The sequence below is a fragment of the Capra hircus genome, chromosome 14, assembly GCF_001704415.2.
Source record: "Capra hircus breed San Clemente chromosome 14, ASM170441v1, whole genome shotgun sequence".
Taxonomy (NCBI): Eukaryota; Metazoa; Chordata; class Mammalia; order Artiodactyla; family Bovidae; genus Capra; species Capra hircus.
Genome location: NC_030821.1, coordinates 53,950,025 through 53,974,800, shown reverse-complemented (window position 1 = coordinate 53,974,800; position 24,776 = coordinate 53,950,025). Strand labels below are relative to the sequence as shown.

The 24,776-nt window shown below is 36.9% G+C and overlaps 1 protein-coding gene across 7 annotated transcripts in view; it reads left to right on the top strand.

Moving 5' to 3' along the window:
* YTHDF3 (YTH N6-methyladenosine RNA binding protein 3) overlaps positions 1-21,634 on the top strand; it is a 34,491-nt gene extending 12,857 nt beyond the window's left edge. For 3 of the 7 annotated variants that reach the window (XM_018058465.1, XM_018058464.1, XM_018058463.1), the window contains 2 exons: positions 2,713-4,311; positions 18,542-21,634. In XM_018058465.1, coding sequence (XP_017913954.1) covers positions 2,713-4,311; positions 18,542-18,565 — 1,623 coding nt within the window. In that variant the 3' untranslated portion in view covers positions 18,566-21,634. Of the gene's footprint in view, positions 1-2,712; positions 4,312-13,503; positions 14,261-18,541 lie in introns of those variants that run through there. The other 4 variants (XM_018058460.1, XM_018058461.1, XM_018058459.1 and 1 more) reach the window with 3 other exon arrangements.

The window sequence follows — 24,776 nt, the reverse complement described above, 5'->3', positions numbered from 1 at the left end:
TGCTGATACCTGAATCATGTGACATGTATAGACAAATTAGAAACTTGATATGTAACTTGTGCAGAATTCAGCGTTTGTGAGGGTAAAGAAGGAATGTTCAACATAATTTATGAGTATGGTTTTGCAAACACTTTAATCATGAAGAATGAGCTTTAAAGCTTTTCACTTTGTTTTTCCACTCCCACATCCAGGTAAAGATGCACTGAGTCCAGATTTCAGGCTAATACTCTAAATTAAAACTTCGAAAGTGATTACCTGCATATTCATTTAGCTGTCTTATTCCCTTGTGTGGAATATATTCCACTTCCTGTGCTGTGTGTCTTAACTGTAGGTTTTCCGTTAGCGTGAATATCTTATGTCGGTATTTTTTACAGTGTAGACATTTAGTAAGTGTTTGGTTAGAATAAATAATAAAGTAATAAAGGGAATTTTAATAACTTGAAAAAATTTAAAAATTAAGAAAATCTTGATTGTTTATATTGTCTAAACTTAGGCTTTCTCAAGTGACTTCAGTATGAATACTTTAACAAGTAATTTACTGATTGAATTATAGACACAGATGTGAGTGTATCCATGTCTAATGAAGTTTGCTCATTATCTTCAAGAATTTTATTTTTTTATCAAACCACTCTTGGTGATTTTCAGCATTCCTCAGGCTTCATTTCCTTCATGCTAATATTGTGAGAATTTTTTGAATATATTTTTGGATATGGTTAATAATTATCTAAAAACTAAATAAATAGTTGACATATTTCCAGTTTTGAATACAGTGGAATTTACTTAATGTCAAGTGTATTTAAAGTCTTTTTTTTTTTTAATATTGTTAAATGACAGTTGTTTTTTGTTTTTAAGTTCATGTTTAACTGGAAATACTCGGTAAATCTGTGTCTTACTTATTTAAATGCAACCTTTATTTGTTATTTTCATTTAATTATATAAGAAAATTATTTCAAAAGACAATATTAGATTAACTTTCTTATAGTGTACAGTTAACAGTTGTGAGGTATATATCACAGATACCTTAATAGTAAAGCACTTTAACTTTTAGTAATAGGCCTTTTAAAAAATAAAATGAATTCCAGGTAGTATCTATGATGTGATTGTCACACATGTTGATGTTTTTTCTTGGGTGAGAAAGCAGTGACAGGAATAATCCCAAGAGAGTAACAGCCCTTCCCGCGCGTACCACCCCCTGCCAGTGCACTTTGCTCCAGGATACTTAGAATGTAAAGTGAATAATTAAACTTCAAAATGGTATTGCCCCTTAGGAAAGGAATACAAATTGTCTCAACTGGATATTAGCTTAATTTTTTCATCTTGATGAATTTTACAAAATTTAAAGCTCTGTTCAAGGCTTTAAAAGTCACACCATGAATACAGAGTGAAAATCTATTACAGATTGTCCCTTGGGGGAATTTGTTTCAGGACCCTACTGATATCAAAATTCGCAGATGCTCAAGTCCCTAATGGCATCTGTACCATAGAACCTATGTACAACCTCCTGTATACTTCACATCACCTCCACATTACTGATAATACCAAATAAAATGTAAATGCCATGGGAACATGCTGCCCATGTGCCAAATTCAGGGTTTGCTTTTTGAAACTTAGTGAACATTTTTTTTTCCCCTGAGTGTTTTTGTGCCATGGTTGGTTAAATCCATGGATGCAAAACCTGTGGACTGGAGGGCTGACTGTATTAGACATATTTGGGGCACAAGAAACCTACCTTCAAAAGAAATCCATAGACTTTTATTTTTTACATTGGCTAGTTAACAAATTTGAGTTTTTTCTTTAATAAGCTTTGAATTTTGACATCACTGAATGATGAGTTCATTTTATTCAAAATAAAGGCCAATTTAATTACAGTAATTCTGGGAAAAATGGTAGGAACTTAACAATTTCTAAGTTAAATTTCTGATCAGGAAGTTGGTGAATTTATTGTGTAAAATTTTTTTAAAGTATTTATAATTTTTTTTTGGCTGCATTGCATGGCATGTGGGATCTTAGTTCCCCTGTCAGGAATTGAACCTGTGCCCCCTGCATTGGGAGTGTGGAGTCTTAGCCACTGGACCACCACCATATTGTGTAAAATTTAGAACATAGAGAACAGGTTGGTACCTGTTACCAACCATTAAGAAACCGTTAGAATTTCATTTTGTTTTTCAAAATGAGCAAGGCAAAACTAAATATGGATTTATATAATATTAAGTCTTTTTTTTCTTCTCAGTGTGAACATTTCTCTGTTTTTTATAAAAATGCAAAATTACTGGACTGGATTCCATCATAGATATACTGCAATTTGTGTATTATTTGGCATCATCTGTGTTCATTTAATCCTTACTCATAAATTTTTGATACATCAGTGGCTTAAAATAAAGCTAACAATCAGTGTTTCTGCAAAGTTTATAAATCAAGTTTTTGTAGAAATTAGAGTGTTTTTAAGTTGTGCCCGGAGGATCTGGGTCTTACACAAAAATAATCCCCATCCTAACCCTGCATCCCCCTGAAAAAAACCTGTAATTTTATTATAAATATATTAAAATAGTCATCAGTAAATTTTTCTCTTGGTAAAATTAGATTTAAAATATATATTTTTTAATCTGAAATGGGTACATCTGTTTCCCATTTATTTAAAACAATTTGATTTTAGGGGTGTTCCCCTCCCCCCACATCGTACATCATTCCTGACTGTGATCTTTTGTTTTCCAGAATAACAGCTATCCACCAATGTCAGATCCATACATGCCTAGTTACTATGCTCCATCCATTGGATTTCCATATTCGCTTGGGGAAGCAGCATGGTCCACAGCTGGAGACCAGCCTATGCCATATCTGACAACCTATGGACAGATGAGTAATGGAGAGCATCATTATATACCAGACGGTGTGTTCAGTCAGCCTGGGGCATTAGGAAATACCCCTCCATTTCTTGGTCAACATGGATTTAACTTTTTTCCTGGTAATGCTGATTTCTCTACATGGGGGACAAGTGGATCTCAGGGACAATCAACACAAAGTTCTGCTTATAGTAGCAGTTACGGCTATCCACCTAGTTCTCTTGGGAGAGCTATTACTGATGGACAGGCTGGATTTGGCAATGATACTCTGAGCAAGGTGCCCGGCATTAGCAGTATCGAGCAAGGCATGACCGGACTGAAAATCGGTGGTGACCTAACTGCTGCAGTGACGAAAACCGTAGGAACAGCATTGAGCAGCAGTGGTATGACCAGCATCGCAACCAATAGTGTGCCCCCGGTTAGCAGTGCGGCACCAAAACCCACCTCCTGGGCTGCCATTGCCAGAAAGCCCGCCAAACCTCAACCGAAACTTAAACCCAAGGGCAATGTGGGAATCGGGGGTTCCGCTGTGCCGCCACCTCCTATAAAACACAACATGAATATTGGAACTTGGGATGAAAAAGGGTCAGTGGTAAAGGCTCCACCAACCCAACCAGTTCTGCCTCCTCAGACTATAATCCAGCAGCCTCAGCCATTAATTCAGCCACCACCCCTGGTGCAGAGCCAACTGCCTCAACCGCAGCCTCAGCCGCCACAAGCGCAGCAGCCACAAGGACCTCAGCCACAGGCCCAGCCTCACCAAGTGCAGCCCCCGCAGCCGCAGCTGCAGAACCGCTGGGTGGCGCCCCGGAACAGGGGGGCCGGCTTCAACCAGAACAATGGAGCGGGCAGTGAAAACTTTGGTCTAGGTGTCGTTCCTGTCAGCGCTTCCCCATCGAGTGTGGAAGTGCATCCCGTGCTGGAAAAGCTAAAGGCCATAAACAACTACAATCCCAAAGACTTTGACTGGAACCTGAAGAACGGACGTGTGTTCATAATTAAGAGCTATTCTGAGGATGACATACACCGTTCCATTAAGTACTCTATCTGGTGTAGTACTGAGCATGGGAATAAGCGTTTGGATGCGGCTTACCGTTCCCTAAATGGGAAAGGCCCACTCTATTTGCTCTTCAGTGTGAATGGCAGTGGACACTTCTGTGGAGTGGCTGAGATGAAGTCTGTTGTGGACTATAATGCGTATGCTGGAGTCTGGTCTCAGGATAAGTGGAAGGGCAAATTTGAAGTTAAATGGATCTTTGTCAAAGATGTCCCCAATAACCAATTACGGCATATTCGCTTAGAAAATAATGACAACAAACCAGTTACCAATTCAAGGGACACTCAAGAGGTACCCCTAGAAAAAGCTAAGCAAGTGCTTAAAATAATTGCTACTTTCAAGCATACCACCTCAATCTTTGATGACTTTGCACATTATGAAAAGCGTCAAGAAGAGGAGGAAGCCATGCGTAGGGTAAGAGTACAGTAATTTTTGTGTGTAGGGTCTTTTCATTGGGGTGGTATGTATGGACGGATAGTCTTTAATGACTTGTGGTGTTACATTCTGAGTTTAAGAACATTACCCTGAAGGAAACTGACCACTTAGCTTATGGAACAGAACTCTGCAAACATCCTTGAAGGCCTGAGATGCCTTCCCAAGGGCAACCTTTACTCTGAATTTGCCTCCTGCCTATTCTTCATACTTCTGAGATGATAAAAGTCTTTGAGTCTGTTCATCAGAGCTCCGAGATCTGCATTCGTTATTAAGAACTGGCTAAGGATTCTAGTCACTGATATTTTAACTTTAATTTTGTGGGAATATGTATTTGGAGTTTGAGACAAACAGCTTTTAAATGTCTGAATGTTGCTGATTTTGTGTTTATGATAAATAGATATTTTCCCTTAATATTCCTGAGGCATATTTATAATTTGTGCACTTATAGCATTTGTACAGAATATATTGAATAGTGAGGATCTGACTTTAGCAAGACAGCTTAGAACTGAGAGGAAGTGGACTTAGATGTAAACTGCAGAATTCGATTTCTGATTCTGTTATTTGCCCTCTGTGAGACTTTAAGGGAGACTGACCCTGAAGTTAAACACTGTTTACACTTGCCTCAGGTTGGCCAGGGTTTGATCACAGAGCGGGACGGGCTGAGGAATGTTTTCTGTCCCAAACTACAAAAGTAAATTGCAGAGTTCTGTTTTTAGGAGGAGAAGAGAATGGATGGAGTAGGCAACTGGCAGATTTTTCCATTCATAATACATTTAAATTTCTAGTAAAGCAGAGCTCATTAGAAGCTTCTCCAGTAAATTAAGTTGGTTACGATGGAAAGCTTCTATGTAGAAACGAAGATAAAGCAGGAACTTCAACTTGTTCTATCTGTAAAACATCAGTGGTTTGTTTCTGTGCGAACCTAAGTATCTTGTGGCTTCTTAGTCTGTACAGAAGAGGGAACTGTTTCAAGTACAGCCCTCACTGCTCAATAATGTTGGAAATAATGATCCTAAGGCAGTAGTTTCCAAAACTTACGCCATACAAATATCAGTTAAGGTGCTTCCTGATACCGCAGCTTCTTGAATCCCACTCTAGGAAAATCTGGTACATTTAATCAGGGGCCTGGTGTGCAAGCATCTCGGGTGATTCTGGTGCTAGTGATCACTGTGCTGAATTTTGAATACAATTCAGCACGATACAACTGACTGTGAAAAGCACTGCTCAGCCTTACCAATGAATTGCTGAATATCCTTGAGTTTTCTCCAGGTTAAATGTGGGAAGTAAGGGGAAAAGAGGATCAAAAGTAGCTTTTTTGAGCTCAGCAGTGGAGTCAGTGGCCCCACTGTAAGCACCTTTACAAAGAGTGAATCAGAAGAAGTGATTGTGCTTTTCTTCCTCCCACCAGTAAGGATAGGTCACCCTTGTACATATTCTCACATTTCTTCTCTACGCAATTTGAAAATTTATCCTAGTTTTATTTATAATTGTGTCAGGAATTATTTATGCTTCAAAATCATATATACAATAAAGATTTAAACTTAAAAATTTTGCATTTAAATTGTTTCATGGCTTACTGCCAGTCTTTTTATAACATGTCTAAACCCACCTTTGACATTTTAATTTTGAATCTAACTTATTACCATCATCAATTTTTTTTTTTTTTAAGGAAGAGTAATTTGATAATTATTAAGCGCTTCTAGATCCAAAAAATGCCTTTCTTTGGCCATGATATGTGAGCAACTGTTTCATCTGGATATAGAAATCTTGGGTCAGAGTCTTTTCATTCAGGCTTTGTTTTATAGTTTTCTATTTATAGTATATTATTTATAGTTTTATATTATGGAGAAGTCTGAGACCAGCCTAAATTTTCTTTCTTTGGAAATAGCTGTTTCTCTATGTGTGCACAAAATTTATTCTTGCAGTGTGAACATGTGTGTGGAATGTGTGCAATGTGGGTCTCTCATAATTTTCCTTATTCCTTCATTTATAGGCCAAGTTTTTTTTATTCTCCCTAGTAATGTGAAAAAATAATACTGAATCTTGGTCCTTCCGTGCCATTGGTTCTTATCTTTATTATTGTTCTTTGCATTTGGAGAATTTCTCAGAATTGAACTTCCATGTCATGGATTTGACTGTTTGTTGACTCTGTAATTTGTAAGGCTTTCTGTTCCTCACAGACAGTAGTAGTTTGCTTACATTATCACATCCATGTCTCCTTTTATACCTGCCGGGGTCCAGCCCTGGTGGATCCAGGGAATTCGAAGCGTGGACGGCGTTGGCGTGAGAAAAATTTATTTATTGATATTAGATTAAGAAACAACAGTGTAGTAGGAAAATTAAGTGGAGGAAGAGGGCTGAATAACTTGGATTACGCGGAAGACCAATAAAATTCCAGACAAGGAATTTGCACCATCTATGTTGGGCCACCGGCGCTTGCTTGAATATCTCAGGGTGCCTCGCTTTAGGCTCCCTTTCACGCGGGTCTTAACAGCCAGGGCAAGTAAGTAGACTTGGCGAGCCTCTGCGCCCCAGATGGGAATTCAGCCTGAAATTAAAGTAAAGAGGAGAGGGAGGGAAAGTGAGAAAAGGAGAAAGAGAGAGAGAAAGAGAGACATGGGGGAAACCAGTCCAGCGACTGGCGCCGGCCTCTGTTGTTCAGAAGGCCTTTTATACTTTTGATAAAACATGGAGATCAATGGGTAACACAAAGTTATGCAGTGTTAGCAGTCCAGATTATTATCAAAACCAGGCTTTTCTCCCTGCATACCTAATTATATACACAAGTCTCAGGTAATTTACATCATCTTCCAGCCAAAAGGACCAATTAACATTTTACAGCCTTTTTTCTGATAAGGGTTTGTCAACCAGACTTATTTGTGTTGATCTTCCCACAGTCTGGTGCCATTCTCAAAAAGCACTAAATAAAGTTACATTCTTACATAGCAAGAACACAAGAGGAGTGCAGTGATATATAACAAAGAGAAAAGTAATTAACTCAAAAGTCTAGTGTTGCTAGCATCAAAACTATTATATATCTTTTTCCATATCCCGTTTGCATTGATTAACATCCTCCCAGGTGCCTAAAAGATAAGGAATATGGAGGTCTGGCAGCAGTCATTGAGTCAACAGTGAAAACCCGTCACCAATATGATTTTTAACTCTTTAGAAAAAGCTCTGTATCTTTAAGACGCTTTTAAGTTTTGTGCCTCTCCCAGTTGGGGGGCTGTAAGCAATTCACAAGCTGTAAGAGGTCCGGGGAACCTGTTAGGCAAGCTAGAGAGCAATCAGAGGGGGTTTAACTGAAACATCCCTTTCAAATGCAGAAGACTAAAGCCCTGATTTGACTTTTTTCCAGAGAATATCAGAAAAGTGGAAAAGCAGAGAACAAAGGCCGGCAGATTCTTATTTTTGGGGGGGTGGATGCTCAGGAAATTCCAGGGGGAAAACCTGAGGTCTGATTAGCCTTGCCATCAGAGCTCTTGCCGCATGACCTTGTCACGGGTGGAATTCCTTACGCTGGCTCCTGGCATGTACCTGTTGTTTTCTTACCTGAATCCCTTGTTTCAGAGTCCATCTTGATTTTATTGAGCACAAAGATGACTATTGAAAGCTTATTTCTGCTTCCTGTAATTATCATTTTTAGAAACTCCTTCCTCTTCCATAGCTTCTTTACCTTTCTCATTTTAAAAATTAAAGTACAGTAAAGTTGAAAAATACCTTTTGCTGCCTCTTGCTAGTCAAGTGCTCCCTTCCCCCTTCTAGTAAGTAATTCTCTGATCTTTTCTCTGTCTCCGTAAGGCATTTTCCATAATTTCACATAAATGAAATTACATGTGAACTTTAACACTGGAATCTTTTACTCAGCACTGTATCTTCAGAATTTATGTTTTGCCAGTCAGTTCTTTGTTCCTTTTAATTACTACCATTCCATTGTATGGATTTACCACAGTTCATTAACCAATCATTCTTTGAAGGACATCTGGTTGCTTTCAGATTTGGAAAATGTAAAGCTTCTATAAATGTTTGTGTTGTATATATCCTTAACAAAATTTTAAAAAATCTTACAGTGAAGGTCGCTCTTTTGGGGTGTACAGTTCTGTGAATTGTAACACATTTGTAGATTTGTGTAACTACCGCAGCCAGGTTATAGTAACCCCCCAGATTATCTTTTTCTGCCCTCTTTGTCTTTTATCTTTCCCCAGTGTCTATCTGAACTCATTGTAGTTTTGTTAGTGTCTTTGTGAGTGTGAGTGTGTGAAAAAAATATTTTCAGACTCTGGCTTTTTTTTGCTTTCCTGTCATTAAACCAGACAGAGATCATCTGGATCAGGTATTTGCCCTGAAATAGGTTTGTTTTTGTGTGGTGCTTTAGTGCTTATGTTAGTTGCATATTGTCTTTCCATTGCAGATGTGGAGATGAGAGAGCCATGATGTATTGAGTTGGCCAAAACATTTGTTTGGGTTTTTCCAGAAGATGCGATGGAAAAACCTGAAAAAACTTTTTGGCCAACCCAGTATGTTGATGTTAAGTTAAGTGATTCATCAGCGAGGGGTGGAAGGGAGAACCAGTGCAGTGGCCATGCTAGTAGGGAAAACTTGACTCTCCTTAGACTTTGAAAGGACCACGTCAGGAAGTCATTTCCCCCACTGATTAACTGTTTGGCATTTGGGATATCATGTGTCCTTGCCATTTTTTCCCTGGTACTGTTCCTCATTTGTGTATTTCCTCTTAGATATGCTTGTGTTTGCACTCTAGCTTTCCAGCAAAAATTGCTTTCAAATACTCTGGGCATCCTAGTGATGAAGGATGTGTTCCTTGTCTGTTCTAGTCCTTTTTGGCTCCATAAGAAAGGACAAATCAGTGGTGTTTGCTAAGATTTCCTTTACTGGTTATGCGTTTTTTCTTTTTTAAATAAAAGGAGCAGCAAGTCATTATCCTAGTATTCACTTTTATATGACACCTTCTGTCTTGTATTCAGCTGAAATTCCTCAAAGCTTCTGATACCCTGGAAGTCACACTTCCTCAGGTGACCTTGGATAGAGTAGGGTTTCTTAAATGACATGAAATGGAACTACTTGTAAGAGAAAAGACTTTCTATTTGTAAGAGAAAAATTTGCCTGGATTAAAACCTGTTCATCAAAAGAAAGTTAAGTAAGTACTTAAAGTAAGTAATACTTTAAAGGAAGTAAAAAGACCTGCTAGAAACTGGTAGGAATTTAACATAACTGACCAAAGACAGTTATATATAAAGAACTCCTGTGAATTAGTTTAAGAAAAAAATAGTCCCATACAGAAATGGGCAAAAGATAGGATAGTCCTTTTATGAGAGAGGAAACAAGTAAGACTAATAAGTATAAAAATATATTCAGTCTTAATTCAGGAAATGAATTAAGAGTTAATTCAAGACTATAATGAGAAAATACTTTATATGTATTCATTTGGCAAAATTAAGAAACTTGATAATAGCAAGTATTGGAGGGAATGTATACCAACAAAATGTCTTATGTGTTTGCAGATAGGAGTATTAAATTGATATAGCAGGTAGTTGGGGCAGGTAGTTTTGCAGTTTCTTAACAAAGCTGAACATTTCAGTACCTTACAGTTCAGCAGTTCTCCAGGATATGTACCTAAGAAAAACTTCCCACATACCCCAGATACATACAAGAATGTTCTTAGGAGTGTAGTCAACAGTAGTAAATAGCAGGAAACAACCTAAATGTCATCAGCAGGAAAAATGCTTGCCTGATACGGGCTTTTTGAGAGTACATTTCATACATCATGGCTCTTTACCCTAAAAATGTATCGTGTATATTTTCTAAGAATAAAGTTATTCTCTTAGTAACCATGATATTCTTTCAGTTGGTCCACAGTGTCATTTTAAGTGTTTTGGGGTTTTTTAGCGCTCTTTTTTTTTTTTTTTTTGTAGTATAGGATCTAGGTTAAGATTGGAACAACCCAAGCAGTTTTGAATAATAAGAACTATTTTAGAACATTTATGCTAACATGACTTCAAGTCTTTGCCTTCTCCAAGTTTGAGAAACTTTTCCTGTACTTTCTTTCTTTTCTTTTTTTTTTTTTTTCAGGCAGAGAAAGATTTGTTATAAGAAGAAAGAAAGTGACTGGCTTTAGAGAGAAACCAGTGATCACCCTTTACAGCCAACCCTCCTTAGTTTATCTTAAGCCCACAGCTGGGGTCTTGTGATGTTGGGTCTCAGGGGCAGGTTTTCCTGTACTTTCTAATAGGACTTTTGTAATTTAAAATTTTACATTGAGTTTTGTGGTTACTGTAATTTCCTTTCTTTTCTGTGTTTATGTTTTTCTTTAAGTTGTTGAGCCAACTTGCGGTAACAGACAAGAAGTGTAAAGAACTAATTTCATCTTGTCGTTGCTAGAGGTTTTTTTTAATTGACTAATTTTTTTCTTCCCCTTCTGGTTATTTTGGCAGTGGAGGAAGGAATTCCCCACCTTTCTTTGCCAGCACAGCACCCTATGGAGGAGCCAATCACACATAGCCTGTTGGGTTATATAAAACTTGGAGAGCCAGGTTTTCTCTTTTATAGTGAAAGGGTAGTTGTGAAGCTTAAAGCTAAAGGGAAAATTTATGCCAGTGTCACTGCAGTATTTGTATAGTTCTTCATTCTTAGATGTGAACACACACTTTTGATATATTTGATTAAAATCAAGCTTGACAAGCAAAAAAAAAGGCAAGACAGATCCTCTAAAAGAAACAGGTAATTCAGAGAGCAGAAAGTAATTTATAAAACAAAAGTTGAGTTGTTAATATTCACACGTAAAAAGAAGAAAACCAGAAAATGTTCTTGGAAATGAAAAACACTATCAAAAAATTTTTTAAAGTCTTCTTAAGCAAGTGGATTAATACAGTGTTAATGTTTTAGTTCTGAAATTTTAAATCAAAGAAATTTCCGAATGTGGAACAACAGTGATGAAAAATACAAGGAGTGGAAGACATGGTGGGAAGGAGATCTACTGCCTCTAAAGGAAAAAAGCAATCAGAGGGCAGAATGATTAAAGAGAACTTTCCAGAATGAATGGGCTCACTGAGGAACTAGCAGGATTATTTAAAATTTTAAAAGAAGAAGAGGTAAAGAGACAAGCTTTCTGAACAAAAGACAGATTATATGCCTTCTGCCTATAAGCTACAAAGGAAGGAGAGTCAGACTGCTATCAAAATTCTCTCATCTACAACTCTGGACACATACACGAATTCTGATTTTGTTGTGTAGAGGAATGGGGCATAAAATCAGGCTCTTGAAGATGAGTGTTAAATTATATCAGTGAGGGACGAGTGCAAAATGAAATTTTTAGGTGTACAAGACCTTAGCTACATATCCTTGAAAAACTTGAAGAGGTATTTCAGCAGAATGAAAAAGGAATTCAAGAAGGATGGCAGCCGCTAGCTGGTTACAGTAGAACAAATATCCCTCTGTAGAGACTATGCGTTTTGAGTCAGACAGTCCTCATTGTACAGAGTGAATCTCAGGGCTGTAAGCATCTGCCTGCTCTGTCTGTTAAATGGCATCGTGGTCTTTGAAGCCTGACACAGACATGAGCCCTTGGTTGGGATGCCGTGAGCACTCTTGGTTGGCGTTGCTCTATGATTCTAGGATTCTTTGCGGAATCCTTAGCACCTAATGCTTGGCCTATAGTAGGCAAAGTCAAGGATGGTCACTGGAACTAAAATAGAGTGAGCTCTGTTGTAGAGAAGAAGAGAATATAGCATTCAGTGTAATAAATTGCTCATCATATACAATGGGAGCACTTCCTTCATAGCCCAGTCAGTAAAGAATCTGCCTGCCATGCAGGATACCTGGCTTCAGTTCCTGGGTCAGGAAGATCCCCTGGAGAAGGAAATGGCAACCTACTCCACTATTCTTGCCTAGGGAATCCCATGGACAAAGGAGCCTGGCAAGCTACAGTCTGTGGGGTCACAAGAGTCAGGTATGACTTAGCAAGTAAACCACCAATAGTGTCTGAACTGGCAAATCAAGAATGTATGTATTAGTATGCCAGTTACAGTTATGTCAGAGGAAGTTAAAATAGAAAGGACTTGAGGGTAGGGGAGCATTACTTTCTTTAACTTGCAATCGTGTGTGTTACTTCTAACGATAAAGCTAGTGTGATTACAAAATAAAGAAAAAACCAAACTGCTGATGTCTGGAGTATATTTTCCCAGTATAAATTTGAGTCTACATAGCCATCTTAACCATTTAGGTAATGTTTTACTGAAATTTTACTTTGTTATAATGACTGCATCATTTAACTTCTTCTATATTCTTTCATTCTTATAAGTCCTTATTGATCAGTAAACAGACTGAGGTGAGATTTTTAGTTTAATAGCTTTGTAAATTCCATATAAGAATAATTAGTGTATTTGAATACCAGTAACTTTGGGGTGCACTTCTAAAATATGATACTCTTTCCTTGGAAAGAGATGAAGCCCTGCAGCTTAAACTGAAACAAGCAAGACATAATTGTAATAAAATCCCTATTAAATAGTTTCGATTTCCAGAACAGTCTTGTATATTTTAGTCATTTATGCTATTTTATATTGTTGAGTATTTCCAAAGAGTAAGTTTTAGTCCCTGATAGAAGTTTTTTCACAGTTGGAGCAATTTTGATTCTCAGATGAGATGATGTTAGGTCTGTCTCAGAGTAATCAAGTTTGTGTTGATTCAGAAGAAATTACTTGAGCAGTAGGTATATCTTTGTCAACAGTAAACATTTTCCTGACAGTTCTTATACTTCTTTTTCTCAAGTGGAACATTTAATTTAATGCTTTCTCATTGTCAGATTATAGTTGTTAACTGTTGTATGGTTGAAGTTGTCTGTTTAGTGAGTTCATTATGGTGAACAGAAGCAAACTCAGTGTATAAAATCCTGCTTTCCATGTGATCCTCACTGTAAAAGATTTCTCTGGAAGATAGGTTTTGGCCCAGGATATATCACACTTGATAGAATAAACTTAATTGCATATTTAAGTGAGTAATTCTATGTTAAGACATTGAGTGGTTTTCTGAATAGTCAAGATGATTCCATTTTTATTGTAGTAATACTCTATTCTGAGCTTGGTAAATAACTCATATCTGTTATGGTGTGAACAATCGTCCTTAAAGTGAATGGTATTTCAACTGTTTCTTTTTCTTCAGCAGCGAATGCATGATTACAGTCAACCCTCCATGTCCACAGATAAGAACCTGTCAATATGGAACCCATGGATACAGAGGGCCAGCTACTGTGAGGGCCTTGAGCGACCTTGGATTTTGATATCCACGGGGCTATTGGAACCACCTCCCTGCAGCACATAAAGTAAAAGACCTAGGATGTAAAAAAGCTACACGTGAACAGTTTCCCTTATGAATGACAGTCTAGAGGATAATAAGTTTATTATTTTCATTTTATCATAGTCTAAAACCTCACTCCAAAATAGGGTTGCATATTGATTTTAAGAACTTGTTGCTGGGTCACAGATAAGTTCCCCCAGCACCCCTCCCCGCACCAGAACACTTGCGTGTATCTTGCGCTAGTCATCTTTTATCACCATATATTCAGACCCTATGTGTTCTTTTCTTAACTGTTACCTTAGTCATTCAACAGATAAATATTAAAGGTTTACCAGTAAGCCACTTAAGGTAAATAGCCCTTGCTTTGTAGAACTTAAGAGTTTTGGGGAGAGACAAATATAATAGTAAAATTTTGTAGTTTTCACTGTTGAAAACTTCATGACTCTTACAGAATTGTTTTGCTAAGTATTTTATATTTTTTTCTGCCGTTATAATTTGTATTTTCAGTCTTCCCAGTTTTTTGCTACAAGCTTATAGAGGTGTCTTATATTGTGTGACCTTGCTAAATTCATATATTAATTCTAGTAGTTATTCCTGCCTAACAGTCATACCATCTGCCAGTAGAGACCATTTTATTTCTTTTTGATTTTTATGCTTTTTTTCTTAGAGTTTATTACTTATATAGTATTGTTTAAACCTAAAGATAATGAAAAGGAATTAAGTCATTTACCTGTAATGTTTAGGTGATGACCCCTCTGAGGACACTGAAGAAAATTTTTGTTTTCAGCTCTCTCCTGCCCTTAAGGGTAGGGGAGTTCTTATCTCATCTGTTAAGCTGTGTCAAAAAGACATGGGCTGGCGAGTAAACTTCCTCCCAGAGTTCATCTTCACAGGCTGAATTCTAGGTGTTGGTCTTGCGATCTCCCGTACCTTTGCTAAAATCTGGGTGGGGAAGAAGTCGTCAGATATCTGCATCTGCTTGGTTGAGACCTAGCCCTCTATTCGTGGTGAAGAGAGGGAGGAGGGATTTTTCTGCAGGCTGTTGTTTTATTTTTGAATTGTCAGTCGTTACTAAAAGTAAAAATTGAGTTCTGTGAACCACTTTGGAAAGTTTGTATCCTAAAGATGTCTGAAGTGCTGTCTGCTGAAGCAGCACTAGAGGTTTCATCCTTTCTCAGGGCTTCTCGGCCTTGGCTCCTTTGTGTAATTCAGGTTTCCTATCCCCCTGTGTTACTTTGTACAACTCACTGGGGCATGTAATTATGACCTCAGCTGTGTCATATGTACCTGGTTTTAAAACACTTAAAGTTACATCACTGATAGATAGCTCATTAATTCTTAGTCTCATGTTTTTAGTGGTCTGTTACTAATAGCATATCCAGAGATTTCTCATATTCAAATGTTTAATACTGACAGTATCAAGCACTGTTCTAAATCTTATGATATAAATGTGGGGTACTTGAGGGTTTTTGCCTAAAGCAGAGGTGTTGACCTTTTGACTTCAGGAGGAATTGAATTTTGTTGAAGGATGTTTTACCATGCTGAGGACTTGGAAATTTGTATACTCACACTGCACCTTTCCTTCTTTCTCTAGACTCATGTATCCAATTGCCTATGTAACATCTTCACTTAGTTGTTTCATAAGCATCTTAAATCCAATATGGCTTCTGTGTCTTTGCCTGCCCCAGACCTGCTCCCCCTTTGTAGAGGGCCATTGTCCTTCCAGAATAATTTGATATTTCTCTTTCACACTCCGTATCTAACCAGTCTGTCGGTCAGTCTTGTTGGCTCTGTTTTCAGAATATACCCTGAATCCAAGCACTCCTCACTAGCCCTGCACCCTTCGTTGTTGTCGTTGCCATGCTGGAGGATTGTTGTGCTGTCCTCACTGCCTCCTGCACCTGCCTGTGCTCCTCTCCACTCTCTGTTATCATCAGAGCAGCCCATAAGAGATCCTTTTGGGACAAGTGAGACTGGATTCAGTTTTCTCATACTTTTCTGAAGTTAGTATCAAAGCATTACTAACCTCAAAATACATCAAGAAATATTCTCTCTTTTCCTTATCTCTAATTCTGGGATAATTAATCAAATGCATTTATGGAACCGTGAATCTGGTAGTTTTTAGTTTGGGATAGATTTTTAATTGTCGGTTAAAGTTCTTTAGTTTTTATAAGTCTCTTCAAGTTTTCTTTTTACTGTTGAGTTTGTTTTGTCATGTTGTATTTAATAAATTATGTTTTTAGCAAGTTGTTGGTATTGTCTCAGACATTTTTGGCACATTGGCATTTGTGACCCTATGGACTGTAGCCTTCCAGGGTCCTCTGTCCATGAGCTTCTCCAGGCAAGAATACTAGAGTGGGTAGCCATGCGCTTCTCCAGGGGATCTTTCCCACCCAGGAACTGAGCCGGAGTCTCCCATATCACATGCAGATACTTTACTGTCTGAGCCACCAGGGAAGCCTCATATTGGTGTTAATAGTGTTTTAAATTTTTTTTAGCTATATCAGTCTTCATATTATTTATGCTTTCTCTTTTTTAAATGAGTCTTTTTAGAGATTTTTCAATTGTTAGCTTCTTTTACCCCTTCCCCCCAACATCAGTTTTTATTTTTGTTTTCTTGTGCTGTCTTTGCTTTTTGTTGTCTGTTAAATTGTCCTCCTGGGTCTTATATTCTATTTTGGGGGACTTAGCTGCTGCTCATTTCCTAACATACTGAGTGGATGATGAGCTCATTTTTCAAGTGAAAAATATATATATTTTCAAGTCAACATTTGTAAATTTCTAAGCGCTATTCAAGGGCTTAGATTTAGTATATTGCACTGGTGTTAAAACTTTGGAATTTTTGTTATGGTCTTTGGGAGACTTTTAGAAGAGAATTTCCAGTGTGGAAAGATTTCGTCGTCGTCGTTACCTGTTTGCCATGTTAAAATTAATGTTTTTACCTGTTAAAATTGATGTCAGAAAATGTGATCTGTATGATACTGATTCCTTGGTATTTATTTTCATTTTCTGGTCTAACATACAGTTCCTTTTTGTAATTGTTCATTGTGTACCCTGCCATAATTATTTAGCTCAGTTTTCTGTTTTCTGTATATTCAGTCTTTATTTTCACCAATTTGTCTTCTTTATCAATTACTGAGAGAAATGTGTTTAATTCTACTATAATTAAGAACCTGTCAGATTTTCTTTGTAATTCTGACAACTTTTAATATATGTAAAGTTGTATTTTTTTAAATACTGCTGTAATTATAAAATGTTTTTCACTCAATATGTGATTAACAATGGTTTTTGCCTTTAGAATCCACTATATATATATATACACATATATCCACTGTATAACTGTATATATCAATCAAGTATATACAGTTGATTGACTCAATCTTTATCTGGCTTGTTTTTCACTATTTTTAACTTTTCTGTTTCCTTATGTTAAGGTTAATTTCCTATAAATCATTTTTTAATACAAATTTGAGCTCTTTTGTGTTTCTGTTGAACCTACATGTTTTGATGGCTTGATTTAAATGTGTATTTCTGCCACTTTATATTTGTGCTTTCTCATTAATCATTTCATGGGGAAGAGTGAACAGTGAGCCATTCGTTACCTCCTGTGTTTTATAATCCAGCTGATTATAGCAGGCTTCACCATTTTGCGTGCAAATCTGTTTTCCTTTAGCTGAGAAATAAATTTCCTTTATGTTTAGGCTGATTTTTTATTTTTTAAAGCTTTAGGTATCTTGTAAAATTAGGCTATAACTTCCTGGTTCCAAATTATTATTACTTTTTTTTTAATTTTGGGGGGTCTCTTTTTCCTTTATGCTGTTGGATTTTTGTTTTTGTTTATCCTTTTGGAAATTGGCTTGTTTTGTGTCTGTTTTCATTTTTGTTTTATTCTTTAATTTCATAATATCCCACTGATACTTATGGGTGCATAAAATAGTTTATTTGTGGTTATTTGTATAGTAGGACATTTATTTGTTAAACTTCCTGTGTTAAATACTGTCATTCAAGTTGTAGAAATATATACAAATGAAGAAGGAAGGGCTTTAGTAACAAAGAACTTTAGATTGTCTTTAAAATTTTAAATAATTTCCTGATGTCACAGAGGATGGGACATTAATTTTACCATTTTCAAAGTATGCACATATTTATTATGGAATCTGTATTACTCATGAAAAAGGAGTAGTGAAACCAAAAATAGAGTCTTAGAATGTATTAGACACAAGTGGCTTTCAAGCTGTGGTCCTTGGACTGGAAGCATTAGGATCACTGTGAACTTGTTAGAATTGCAGGCTCAAAGATAAGTATTGCAGGTGGATATTTGATTAATAACCATCATGAAAATATCACTCAGTTTAACTTTTGTTCAAGGGATTTCTGCTTTCTTAAAAGGAATTATTAGTAATAAGTATTAGTATTTATTCAAATGAAGAATTATGCTGAATGTGAGAGTATGATATGGAGAAATCAACACAGAAAGCTTAATTGAATGCAACTTTAACACACCTCTTCCTTTCCTCCTGACCCTGCCTCGGCCAGTAGTTCTGATTGCTTCACAGGACTTACAGTCTGTTTGATACTTAACCATCAAGAACTCATGGAAGGGGCTAGAAATACATTTACTGTAGTAGTCCCACGTAAACAAAATTCTGTGGGAAGATAGGGCTGTGGAAGGGACCCATAATCTCTTGAACTGGGTCTTTGTGTTTGGAATTGTTTATTTTAAAATGGCTTGTGGTACTCCCACTGTGGTGTGTGTAGGTAATAGTGAATCGTTTTTACCTAACTATTTGAATTAGTATTTAAAGAACTTCTGTATGGACGTGGTTTACTTTCTATGTGCATCTAATTTAAATCCCTAAACAATGATGATGTTTCCTTAAAGGTCTTTGTGTTTTTCTTTCAGGAGAGAAATAGAAACAAACAATAACCCTATGAAGATATCCTGTTAGAATTACAACACTAATGATGTAGACTCTGGAAATGCCTAATAAGTCAAAGAAGACGTTATTAAAGCTTTTTTCTGCTTAAGGTGACATCTTTGAACTCTAACAACACAGAATTGACTCTTCTTGTAATGGTTTTCATCAGCGCGTCTGCCCTTATACTCTCACCAAACACACTTGAGAACTGTAACTCCGTCAAGCACTTTCTGTCCTGAAGCTTTTACCAGTATCTGCTGTCTTTTGTAATTATGCATCCTAGCTAAGGCACAGAAGACTGAATGAATGCAAGGATTCATTAACTCTTTGAATTTGTTAAATACTAACAGTTAACCATTAGAAGTGGTTCAATGATGTAAGAGTCACACTGCTTCAACTTTTTCTTTGTTGTAGTTTTTAAATTGTCAATTTTTAGCTATTTGACAGATTAAAAGCAAAAGAATCATGCCATACTTAGTCCTGGAGTTCAAGTCTAAATGTTTCTGTGAAAATTATTGTAGTAAACTTTTAATATGGCAAAGCAACCTTAAGCTCTATTTTAGCCAAATGAAACATAATCTGAGATTATATTAGAACATTTCCCTTGTCTTCAAACTGTTTGGTGTAACAGAATATTGATATGCAGCTTGGTGGGTCTCACCAGTTAATGCACATTCTTCTCCCCTCCTTCCCCCAATAATATGTATACTGAAAAATGTGCATTTGTCTGAGGAATTATTTTGTTTGCTACCACTTAATGAATCTCAAAATTTTGAGTAATGTACCTCAGTCTAATCAGACTTTTTATGACCTTTATAACTACATTTAAAACCCTTAATTCCTATTTCTGGGTGTTTGCGAGCCTGATTGCTATCATGAAGTAAAAATTTATTACTCTAGGTATTCACTAGCTAAATAAACATAGTTCTTGTTTAGCAAGCATATATTGTTCCTCAACTCCTTTCTCCGGCTTTTGCGGTGTCCTGGCATCCTTAAAATATTTGAAAATATGGCCTTGATCCATGGATTAAATCAGTATCTAAGTGAATGTGTTGATGTTTTATTGATCAGATCTATATAAATGGGAATACAGCATATATCTGGGTATTCTTATAGTTATCTTTTTAACATCTTATTTTTTTCATTAATGACATATCAACGTTAATTTTGTATCTTGAAACAAATTGATTTTGTATAATTAAACGTGTCAAGCATCTGTATTACCTGATTTGATGGCATATGGTTATGAAATAATGTACTGCCCCTTGTATTACGGTTCCAAAAGGAGAAAGCTATGTAGAAAGATACAGTAAGGATGGTAATAGCAATATAGTAGGTTTGAATACCTTGATGTTTTGCATTACTCCACTTATGTTTACATCATGTTTAGAAATGTTTTCATTACTATGGTCTTTGGTCACTTCAACTCAAAAATTTAATGACAGATATTTCTTTGAGGCTTTCATTTATATGATTTTTTTTTGTACAATATTTTCTTAAAATGTACAAATACTGTATTCAGGTGAAAAAAAATACAGTATTTGTAGATAAATTGTAGTGACTTCACAGTGCTTTGGTAGTCCCAGCATAGTTATCAGTGTTTACTGAAGGGAACATCAAAATATTAATAGTGTATTACAAAAATCAAGACTTTCTTAAAGGAAAATTGCACCTGTTTTACCTTTTTCAGAGTAAGCCATGAAATCTTGTAAGATATCTCTTAACTATTTATAATGAAAGTTGGCGTTTGGGTGTAGTCCCCGCAGCAGCCTTCCACGTCCCTTGGGTTATATAGGTGGGACGGGTCAGAGAAGACCATTGTCACTCTGAAGGTCCTGTGGGAGAAAACTGCAGGAGTGACCTGTAGAAAGACTCTGAGTCCTCTGAGCTGCTCTTTTTCTTGGTGCTTTATTAGCAACTCTGAATATTTTTTATAAAACTAGTTGTTACATTATTCACAGATCGAAACTTGTTTAATTTACAGTAGGTTTCTGTGTAAGAAACGTCACAGAACACTCAACAGGCAGGCTGATTGCAATAGCAGACTCAGAAGTGTCACCTGTAATTCTACTTGTGGTGAGGAGTTCCTCCCAGTGCCTTTAACCTGGATTTCTAATATTAAGTGAAATGGGTGCAGCATTCCTTTGGGAAAAACAAAACTTTTCAATCGGTGAATTTTTTTCCCCCTCATTTAAGTTTTCTTCAGAGTACCTATTTTCTCTCCCTTCTTGGTCTGTCAATGTGCAGCAGAATATTTTTCCTCTTAAGTGAAAGGATCGCAGGTTGTCTCATTAGCACAAGGAATGGGAGGTTTCTTAACTCCTGGGACCCAGAAGGGTGAGAAATCGGGCTCTTCAACAGGAGACTGACCCCGTGTTTTGAGCAATCATAGATTGAGACATTATTGGCCCAGTAAACTCCTTGCCTAATGTTTTTCCAAGATCTGATTTGAATGTTTCTTGATTAAAGTTTATCTTATATGGGTGTTTTATTTTGAAAGGTATTATATAGTTTGTATATTTAACAGTAAGGGGGAAAATGTAACCAAAATTAGTATTCTTTCTCTATACATATTGGTACTTGAAGATTCCTTTCAGAAGAAACCCCAGCCTTTTCCTGAGTTCAGTCCTCGTTTTAACTTAAGTGATCTTTTTAATTCTGAAGCTGTGTTCTTTTTGAATACCATGCATGGGGGTTAAAGCTGATGTTAAAACAGTTTGCAATAAAAAAAAAAAAGAATCAGCTTAAGTCATTTAATCATTTCAAGTGCATTCTGCATCCTATAAACATAAGTTTGAGAAATTTAAGAGAATTGTGTTTCATGAAGTTTTGCATATCTTTTGTTATGCCATGTAAATTCCCTTCTTTTTCATATGATTAAAGAAAGGTTATGATAAAATGATTAGTTCATTTACATTCACTTGTAGCAATTACATGAGAATTTGAATTTTGTCGTGTTTGGGTTTGTTCATTCCTGTGAATGATGGTACAGTTAGGTGAGATTTTCTGTTATGGTACCCAAACTCACCATTTGGTCCTCTTAATCTTTGAGGGTTTCAATAAAAATTGTTCACTCACATCTGTGTTCTTTCCATTTTATCTTTATAAATATGCATTGCCTTCCAGAAAAATTTTAACGTTTTTGCCAACTCTGTTATGAATTTCCTGATTGACATATTTCTCAAGTACAAGTAGATTATATCACTCGATTTAGTTGGCCATTTGAAATTAAGTAGGGGAATTAAAGAGAGGAGGAAGGCTAACAGTTTATCCTAATCTTTATCCACTCCAGTGCGCTTATTGAACTACATACCATTATTACTAAACTTAGAGCAAAAGAGAAAGAGGCTTATTTAATGGGAGGAAGTCTTGGCACCAGCTGTCTAATGACCATAATCTCCCATTCTTGGGACCAGGGAATGCTTTTTAATAGTGTGTACATTATCCTTTGGGCTGATTACAGTTTATGGAGGTAGAGGGGTGGAGACTCTGAATGGTGTGTTGGTAATCATTGCTGGGCTCTGTAAAGCACTTGATCAGATGAGGGAAACCAAATTTTAGTTTTGTGCTGCATACAACACAGTTAGCCTGCGATCAGGACATTGTTTCACAGACACCCCGGGTGTCCACACTGTGGCATCACTGGAAGCCACCTTCTTACTGTTCATCTCCTAAAGAGAAGGTTTGCCTCACTTCAGCAGCTTATATTTGAGGCTCCTTGCTTCTGGCTGGGACTCTTATTGGCTTGGCTTTATCTTTGTGACATTAGATTCAGTAATTCTAGCCTAGGAACTAAAATAATCTTGCAGTTAGAAGTTAAGGGACCTAAGTTGTTTGCTTTCTTGGAACAGTTGACCCGTGAACAACACAGGTTTGAACTACATGGGTCCACTTGTACATGGACTTTTTTTAGTAGTAAATAGGAGTGTACTGCACAATTAGGCTGACTCAAGAGTGGACTCAAGAGTCACTAGTACTTGTCATTGTCTGGACTAGTACTAGTCATGGACTAGTACTGGCACTAGTACTTGTCTGGCACTAGTACTTGTCATTTCTTAATCTTGACATGTAATCTTTCCCCATCGCTCTTGGTGCAATAATAGGAGCAGAACTCCCCTGTAAATCACCCACAGATAGGACAGTTTAAATACAGTTTATTTATAAACATTGCACTAAATTCAGAATGTGTCTAGTCCATAACTTGAGTTACTTGTACAACATTGGAACTACTTGTAAATAAAAGTTGTTATAAAATGTAGTGTTCAAGTAACATGTGAGTTCAGACTTCATAGCACTGTGGGGTGGGGCTTCCACATCCCTTCCTGCTACCCTGGGCCCTTCCAAAGAATACCCCTTATGTAACACACTCAGAGGTTAGCTGCTGGAGTTTCATTTTGAAACATCGTTGGCTACTTCTGACATGTTTGTAACCAGAGTAGAATATTCTATGGAGGAGGATCTTAGAATTGGAAATTGGAAAGTCAGACTTAAACAGTTACTCTTTTTTTTTTCCCCTCAGGAAATTTACCCATTTAATGGATAGGTTGCAATTGCTCTACATTTTACCCTATTAATGTAGAAAAAATACTGAAATAGAAGCTGCTTTGTAAAATGAAAGACAAGACATTGTATCCAAAGATAAACTATGTTTTACACAATGGTCCCTTTTCCCTTAGTATTAAATTTTAAATATCTATTTCTCTTTGTTATAATGAATATTTTACATACTCCTTAAGTTTTATCTGCATTACAAACATAGTAATTCTCATATTGTTTGTAGAGGCTTGTAATAGGAAGTGCACACGATTCCTTCTAACTGGTAGACTGACCCTGACCCTGAACAGATCACTGTTGTCAGTGTAGTTGGTAGTTCAGGAGGTTGGCATAAAATGCATCTTAGCTTCTTTGCAGTTCTGAATTTTTACAACTTTATGATTTAAATCACTTTCTAAGCTTACTCCGGCAATGAGTGTTCATTTAAAAGTAAGTCTGGAAACCAGGAATATTTGTGATAGTTATCTTTTGTTTATTTCAAAATATAGGTGCTAAAACCTCAAATTATATTTGATTAATTGCCTCTGATGAAATACAACCACTACTTCCCTTCAGTGAGTCCTGAAGTCTAGTGATTGAAACTGTCATCTTTTCCACAGTGTTTGTATAAAGCAAGAGAATATGTGTCCTAAAGAAATCCTGTCCATTTTTTTTATTCTACTGCCATTTTGCATTAATCCTTTTCTGTTTTCAAACAGACTGTTTTTTAGAACAGTGAGACCTGGGTTCAATCCCTGGATCAGGAAGATCTCCTGGAGAAGGAAATGGCAACCCACTCCAGTATTCTTGCCTGGAAAAATCCCATGGACGGAGGAGCCTGGTAGGCTACAGTCCATGGGGGTCGCAAAGAGTCGCCATGACTGAGTAACTTCACTTTCACTTTCACTTTTCACAGAACAACTGAGAAAAACGATGCAGAGAGTTTCCATCTACTTTGCACCCAGCTGCCTTTCTTGTTAACATCTGCCATTAGTCTGGTACATATGTTGTAATCAGTGGATTGGTATTGATCTGTTATTTTTTTCTGATTTTTGTGTGTTTTTACCAAATGTCCTTATTCTGGTTCAGGGTGCCATCAAAGATAGATATCACATTACTTTCAGTTGTCATGTCTCCTTAGATTCCTCTTGACCAAGATGGTTTCTCACACTGGGTTTTGATGACCTTGATAGTACTGAGAGGAACTGGTCAAATATTTTGTGAAGTTCTTTGGAACTTACATCTTTCTTATGATTAGACTGGGGTTACAAGTTTTGGGGAGGAAGACCACACATGGGTAAAGCTGCCATTTCTCCCACATCATGTCAAGGACACACACCACCGACATATGCCTGTTGATTTGACTTTGACCACTTGGCTGTGGTAGTGTCAGATTGCTCAAGTCACTCTTTGTCCCTCCTTTCCACACTGGGCTTTGGAAGGAAGTCACAGTCCATACTTGAGTAGACAGTTGCACTCTTCTTTCATGCTTGTGTTTATAAAGAAGAACACAGGAATCTTACTACCACCTAGGCTCATCCTGGCAGCCTCGTGTGTCCTTTTTACTTCTTTTAGTTGGAGGATAATTGCTTTACAATGTTATGTTGGCTTCTACCATACAAAAACGTGAGTCAGCCATAAGTATACATATATCCCCTCCATCTTGACCCTCCCACCCCACTGTAG